This window comes from Kryptolebias marmoratus, linkage group LG13 (assembly GCF_001649575.2).
Source record: "Kryptolebias marmoratus isolate JLee-2015 linkage group LG13, ASM164957v2, whole genome shotgun sequence".
In the NCBI taxonomy this organism is placed as follows: Eukaryota; Metazoa; Chordata; class Actinopteri; order Cyprinodontiformes; family Rivulidae; genus Kryptolebias; species Kryptolebias marmoratus.
In genome coordinates, this window is record NC_051442.1 from 18,288,330 (window position 1) to 18,296,064 (window position 7,735).

General features: G+C 40.6%; 1 protein-coding gene across 2 annotated transcripts in view; it reads right to left on the reverse strand.

Moving 5' to 3' along the window:
- Positions 1-6,358, reverse strand: part of gabrb4 (gamma-aminobutyric acid type A receptor subunit beta4) — a 73,252-nt gene extending 66,894 nt beyond the window's left edge. Inside the window, exon 1 of one of the 2 annotated variants that reach the window (XM_017412659.3) lies at positions 6,268-6,340. In XM_017412659.3, the coding sequence (XP_017268148.1) occupies positions 6,268-6,340 (73 nt within the window). Of the gene's footprint in view, positions 1-6,267 lie in introns of both variants that reach the window. The other variant, XM_017412660.3, reaches the window with a different exon arrangement.
- Between the last annotated feature and the right edge of the window lie 1,377 nt (positions 6,359-7,735).

Below are 7,735 nucleotides of genomic sequence, written 5' to 3' on the forward strand. Positions count from 1 at the left end.
TCCCTTGTTTAGTTAAATACCTTGTGTGGTGCACAGAACATTATGAGGATTAAAACAACACTTCAGATATTTTGAAGTGGAGCTCCGTGTAAATGTTAGGAACAATTAATACCTGTTGTTAACAGCTCTTTGAACTGAAGAAATAAAGATAAAATTTGACTGAACTGACAGCTAAGCTGGGCCAAGACTGCTGACGTCTTAAAACAACTCACATCTGTGGCTCAAGAGAAAACGATTTTTTAACTTAAACATTATCATCAATTTTGCATTGCAGAATTTCTTTGACAGATAAAATAGTAATTGTTCATAACCTGTCCACAGAATCCCAATTGCTTTCCACAAACTCTTAGAAGCTGGGTGCTGGATTCTCTGATACTGAACCAGTGTTGCAGGACTGGTGCTGATAAAACTGTAGAGACTAAATGTTTTTCTCTGGTCAGAGCTGTGGTCTTCACTGTCTGACGAATGTATTCCTCTAAACCACTGGAGACATGAATTGCAGACATGCCAATGTGACCATAAACCACTCTGTTTCTACATTAACTTCCGAAGCCAATGCTTATTAGTGCTTCACCAAGTTGTGAAATAGTTAGAATCACAGAGTCCACTGTGGAAAAGATATCCAAAGCTCGCCAATATGCTAGCTACAACAGGTAAAATAATACTTTTTCGTAACCTTTCCACATAATCCCACTTCTAAAGTTTAAAAAAATGTCCTAACTATGTGTTTGAATATGACCTGAGCTCAAACAGGGTCTTGATGCAGTGTCTTTGCTGGCTGCAGTTCTCTACAGTGGTCCTCCACACACAGTGCAATGATTGTGTTTTCCAACAGTTACAGACGGGGCCTGGTTTATCTCTGCTTTTTGGTCATAGCCCAATATCTAAAAGACTTATCAGAACCTAGTCCTGGTTGGAAATGGCGGCGATCGTTCCAAACTGTCCAAATGTTGTATAGGCGCACCACTATGGCACATGTGGCACACGGCAAACATTTAACCATCACTTGGACATGAGAAGTGGACACATTTGTCACAAAGATTCATCGTCCTTTTATGTTTTCCAGACGGTGATTTCGCCATTGAGTTCTTTCATTACATGAGTGTTGAATGCTGATTACTTGGAACATTTTAATAAGGGTAAAACTTAATTTGCTTTTCTTTTTTGTGGCACATGACTGACTGGCGCTGCACTAAAGCCATATCTACACTACAGATGTATATATACATTATAATAACAAAAAATCAAACAAGAATGGATAAATATTTGTGCTATAATATTCAGGCACTAGGTGGCAAGAACGTCCACACTAACAGTATAAAAAGCATTCTTATTTCGTCCTTTTTTTTTTGCTTTTATTAATCTTTTTCAGCACAAGACTGAAGTTTAATGCTGACAGCATCAGGTTAAATAAAAAAAGATGCAGAATTAACCCTCCTGAAGCCCTCGTAACTAAAGAGAGGATTAGAAGCTCTTGTAACTTCTGGTCCATTTGACCTGAAGGCTACAGGAGGGTTAAAATAAAATAAAAAAGCTGCCTCGTTGTTGTTTTGGTTTTTCCAAAGGGATAGAGGGTATGTGCAAAATAGGCTTCTGTGTTGTTTCCGAAAAGCTTCGCAGATACGTAAAAAACAGTATTGTACAGAACCAGGGGTGGGCAATCCTGGTCCTGGAGGGCCACCATCCTGCATGCTTCACTTGTTTCCCTGCTCCAACACACCTGATTCAGAGGTTAAATCCCCTCTTCATGTTCTGCAGACGCCTGTTAATGACCCATTGATTCAAATCAGGTGTGTTGGAGCAGAGAAACAAGTAAAACATGCAAGATGGTGGCCCTCAAGGACCAGGATTGCCCACCCCTGATATAGGTGATTGGGCAATGCTCTTAATTGCTTTGAAAAACAGTTTCAAAGTTGTGTGCTGTAGCTGAAGCGTTAGTGAGTGTGGGCATGAAACTGACTTTGTACTTGTCTTGTGATGGTTTAAAGCTGATAAACTTTGTCAACATGGAGGCAGCGAGCGTCTACTCCTGACAGACACTGCCTGACTGATGACAAGATCAACCATTCATTACAAATACGGAGTCAGCAGATTTGTTTATCCACATCATAAATTACCACAGTGAATCCTGAGTAATCATAAAAGACGATGTAGCTGCCCACTGAGTCTCCTGACTATTTCTGGGGTCTTCCCTTGAATTCCAGCTCGACCCAAAGAAAGGAAAAAAGGCTATTTTTTATTTATGGCTATACTGGTACAGCAACCAATACTGCGCTTCGAAAAGCCTCTTTTTGGCCACCTAAATCACAACCTTTTTTTTTCCATCAAAACACACCTTTGAGTAGTTTGTTTTATTCCGAGCATGAGCGTTAGCCAGGCTATTACAAGCCAAAGTTGGTGTTCAGCATTGTGCCAAATGAAACCCCTCTGTGTTGAAGCCTGAGTGCTCAGGGTCGTCAGCAGTTGTGTCACGGCAGAAGTAGCTGACTGATGCTGGAAATGTCAAGACGTGATGGACTACAGCTCCCTGACCCGAGAGGAAACCACAGCCTACTCTCTCCTTGCTTGGATTCTCAATCTTTAAAACCTGACCCCCCCTCCATGAATCCCGTGAGTTGTAGTGACAGTTCGCTAAAGTTTTTATTCCTGTTCTTTTTCTGCTGACAAAAAATAACATATAAGCAAATTTACATCCTTTTTGTTTAAGCAAAAAAAAATGTAACTTTTATACATACTGTATTTATTTCACACAGAATATTATGATGTAATGGCTACAGCTAGCTGCTGCTGCCACTATTTGGGCTGGTAAATAATCAAGAAATTCTCTGTAAAACCACGTAATGCAGAGTTGACAGAGATGTAAAGGTTTATAAAAAAGTGTCCATTTGAACCACTATGACATTTTAAAAAAATCGTTCTGATTTAAGATGGCAACTAAATGTTTTAATTTTAGCTGCAGTCAAATTAGCCACTACATCGCAAAACCAGTCAGAAGTAAACTCTTTTTCTACAAACGCAGGTAAGACAACAGGTAAGATAATATTTGTTCATAACCTTTTTACAGAACCCCACTTCAGAACATCTGTGGGACCATTTTAAGATAAAGAAAACAGTGCATTCACAGTGACCTTTACATAATGACAATGTGAAATAGTTTTTAATTATATTAGGTTTCTTGCTGTCAGAAATGTCAACCAGTAACTACACCATTTTTTATTGATATACAGTAATTACTTGATTTTTTTAAGAATAATTAGTGGACACTATATGATAATATACTGTTATTTGTAAAAACAAGAAAGCAATAAGGATGAGTTCAAGCTTTAAATTTCTTATAGTCAGTTTGACAAAAAGAACAAATCAGTCCCTCAAACCGAAACACGAGAAAGAAAGCACAAATGTTGTGCAAGTGCCAAAGCTCTAAAGCCAATGGGGCAAAGCAATATGAGAATTCTTTACAAAAATCCTGACTTTAAAACTTTTTTCTGTTAGTATTTGAGTAATATTCCCAAAATGAATAAAACTCCAAATCTTAAATTAAATATAAAAGTACTACTGAGCGGCAAGATAAAGAACAGCATGAAAGGAGAGCCTTGGTTTCAGCTATGTCGTGTTTTCTAACATTAAATGTACGAAACAGCTCTAAAATGGCAGCCCTCCAAAACGCAGACTCAAACCAAAGACGTATAACCTCGAGTACAACATATTTTTTCATTGGCTAACATCAGGCTAAAGCATCTTGGCACACAAGCATTCATCAGAGCATCTGCTTTTGGCAGAGCATCCAACCAGAGGAAGGTTAGATGAGGAGGCGCACCTGCTATATGTTTTTCACTGCTTGATCTCATTATCATCAAGTGTGTTGTAGTAGCAGTACTGACAAGCTGCTGCCTGCAGCATTTTTTTTTTTTAAATACCGGTGAGATAAATTTAATTAGTAAGCCCGGTTTAGACTGTATCTCTAAACAGAATAATATTCAACCAAACAAAGGCAGTAAAAAGTTATCGACTTTAAGTCTACATTTAAAATGTATCTGAATTTTTGCTACAGAAAAGGTGGAAACCACAGATGGCATTTAATCAAAGCAAAGTTTTGTTCGTTGTAGTCGTTCTCTTACTCGCATTGTTTTTTAGGTTGGTCCTACATCTGTTTTAAGCTATTTATTCTTATTGTTTGTTCACAAAGTATCTTAATTAAATTTAAAGTGTTCAACAGACGTGTAATGCCGGTAATCCTGCTAGCCGGGGATATTTCCAGTCATGCCCGTGTTCTGACAGTAAACCTGAGCTCACCCGTGAACATAGTTTCCACTAGTTTTCTTTCAAAATAAACTACGAGGATAGAAACAGACCCTGGAGACGGTTGCATTAATTCTTCCAGTTCGCCCATTTTAACTAGACTTCAGATATTCAAAAACCACTGCCCATCCCTGTTGTAGCTAGTTCCCACATCTGTCAACTAAACTGTAAATCATTACTGAGCCATTACCGAAGAACAATAACTTCATACCCAGCTAAAAGTTTATTACAAAAAAACCCCCCAAAAATAAGTTATCTGATGTTTTTATAATAACCAACATCAGCTCAACCCAAACAACCAACATTACAAATCTAGTTTCTTTTCTTCAACCCAGTTATTGGACATTTACCCTAGTCACATGTTCCCCAAAAGTTCATTTTGATCAAAACAATTAATGGTAAATTAATAAATAACAATAACAAAATTGAATGTTTTTTGGTGAGGTTATTATTGTTGAATTATTTTAAACTGAGCACGTGCTCATTGTTTTATTTGAATCGGTAGGTTTATTGTAATTGTTTTTGAAATGGAAAAGATATGACAAATTCTTTGAAAACGTCTGCTTTTCCCCGTTCTGTGAATTTTCAGCCTTGCAACTGCGTGATTAATTCGATGCCACACATTCCAACGTGTTATTTGCTCCTGTTAGTTTGACAGCCCACTCTGTTACTATGTCCTGAGACTGTGCTCAGTTTTCCTCTTTTTTTGGCCACGTTAAGTAGCAACAGTGGCCCTTTTTGGAATACAATATTTATGAATGTGTGAACCGCACGCAATGAAGTCGAATACTGCAGTGAATTATTTGTTTTTATGGTTATTAATCAGCATGGAGTCAAGATGTGATTAGTTGAGAGCCATGCAGAGACTAGACCTCAAATGCTTATGTAAACTAAATAAAGTGAATAGTTCAGTTCTTTTCAACAAGGAGTTCTGAGGAAAGCTTACGAACACTTAATATCTAACCTGTTGTAGATAGCTCTTTGAATGACCTCAATCTAGACAAACAGAGTTGAATTTTGGCTGGAATGATGAGCTAACGACTAGTCCGACGGCAGCCGAGACCAAAGTGGATTGCTTTTTTAAACAAACTCAGAAACTTTATAGAGGTTTATGCAAATAATATTCTATAAAACTTTACATCAGTTTCATTTTACATGTGATGCAAGACATCTGTGCTTACATACAGGCACAAATACACTTCAGACTAGCTGTTAGCTTGCCAGTTCAGACAAAGCTAATCTGCGTTTCTCCAAACTGGTTCAAAGATCTATCTGCAACAGGTAAGATGCTTGTTCGTAGACTTTCCTCAGAAGCCTTTGTCTGACAAATTCGAACTATCCCTTTAAAATGAACCCAAGCAACAGGTGCCTAAGTCATTTTGCAGAAACATCTATTTTCTTTTTTTAATTTTTCATTTCACACTTAAGCATCCCATTAGCAAAAACGCTAATGTACAGTTCAATACAACAATGTGTCTCGCTTGACATCTAGTGCGGTAGAAAAGATTCAGTGAAACAATCAGTCTCAGTGATGATCACAAGTGTCTTGTCTCCAGCTGTTATCAAAACAGACTTTGTTCTGTAGAGCAGAAGTATTCCTATGAAAGTTAATGGTCTAAATGTATGAGGCAATTTCATTCAAAGTGGCCCGAATACAGCTGTTCTTGGAGAAATATTGAAACTCTGGGACTTAATCGTGCAAGATCAAAAAAAAACAAAAACGTGCCGTTGCTCTTCATCTGTGGCCTGCTTTTGAAGGAGCAGCCATCTTTGATAAGTGACTGGATGCCTGGCAATAGCATGGTCACAATCATGTTCAAAGCTCGATCCTGTCATATTGCTAGAGCCCATCTATTCTACAGATTTCAGCTGGATGACTCATAAACGTGTCCTCACGTTGACCTGAAAAATACAAGCCAAGCCTGAGTGCCATAAGGGCCCCCCCAAAAAACAGTGACGGGCACGTACCTCCAAAATCAGGTCTTAAACGGATGTCATATCCCTTCAGCAACTTGTCCACGGTAGTCTTGGCCACAGACATGCCGGTGCTTCCGGTGGAGGCGCTGAGGGCAGAAAGCACAAGCGTAAGGACCTGCTCGGAACGACAGAACTGCATGATTCTTTTTGACGTCTCGTGTCTGCGCACCTGCCACGCGAGGGAAGTTTGGAAAATATTACTGCGTGTGTGCCGCGTTCTCAGCAAAAAACACAACAAAAATGAGTGCAACCTTTGAGGGGAGGAAGCCATTATGTCAACACGGTGTTTTACTGAGGGGGAAAAGAAAGGAAACGTGGGATTCATTCAACAGCACCTCACATGAAAGAAACGTCTGCACATTGACAATTAGCTGCAATTTCTTTGCGTTAGAAAACGACACTGAATCTCGGGGAGGGTTTTAAAACGTGCCATGTGTGTACGGGTTTGCTCCACCTAAACTCTAAGGCGTTCACCCAAGGCGGTTGGTGGACGCGGGGGGTTGTGATGATGACCGTAAATCTGTCAAGCATTTCACCGATGCCGACCGTCAAGCGAATGGCGTTTAAAACTAACAAGTGTCACTGTTATTATCCCTCGCCATCAGCTCTGAACTCCATCTTCCTCCTAGTCGTGTGTTCAAGGAAGCTGAGCCACAACAAAGCCTGCCATGTTGCTGTCAGGGACCCAGGGCCAAGTGGCTTTTCAAACCTGGAGACAGACTGTCCTCTGGAGTTCAACCACACCTGGATCACCTGAGCTGGAGAGTGCAAAATGAGTGTTTAGGAAGGGGGTGGGAAACAAAGGGAAGGAAAGGGTTTCATTATTTACTCTCTTGATATGGTGTCATAGACGGACCACTGTTCATGGAGCTGGATGATGAAGCCCCCACACTCCCCTTTCATCTGATGATCTGTTAAGCAAAATGTCGAGAAAGTGCAGCCCATTGCTGCAGACAAGGAAACGAAGAGGGCCACGAGGGGATGGACGTCCATGTCCTCAACATCCGAACAATAAGGGGGGGCGAAGAGGACAAGCTTTGCTGGGGTGATGTTCACGCAGGCTCGGGCAGAAGCGGACGTTGTAAACACTAAGGGGCCCTGACATGAGCCGATTTATTAAAAACGCCCAGAGGTTCCGAAGCAACAGCAGGGCGACAGCCTGCAGGGATTTCGTTGTCGGGATTTGGCTCTGATCGATTCGGACCTGGTGAATAAACCGGGCACTACCAGATCGCACAGCCCTCACACACCCCTGCATCTGGCTCCACTCCCAATAATCGATTGCTCTTGTGATCGATTGGTCGAGTTGGGTTTGTCCATGCAGCACATAATGTCAAATCCTCATTTTTGACATCAGGAGGCTCGCTGATGGGCACCCGCATGTTTTTAAGCTCGCGCGGGCCACAGCTCTGTCTAATAGAGCATATATATCGGCAACCCCCCCCCACCACCACCACCC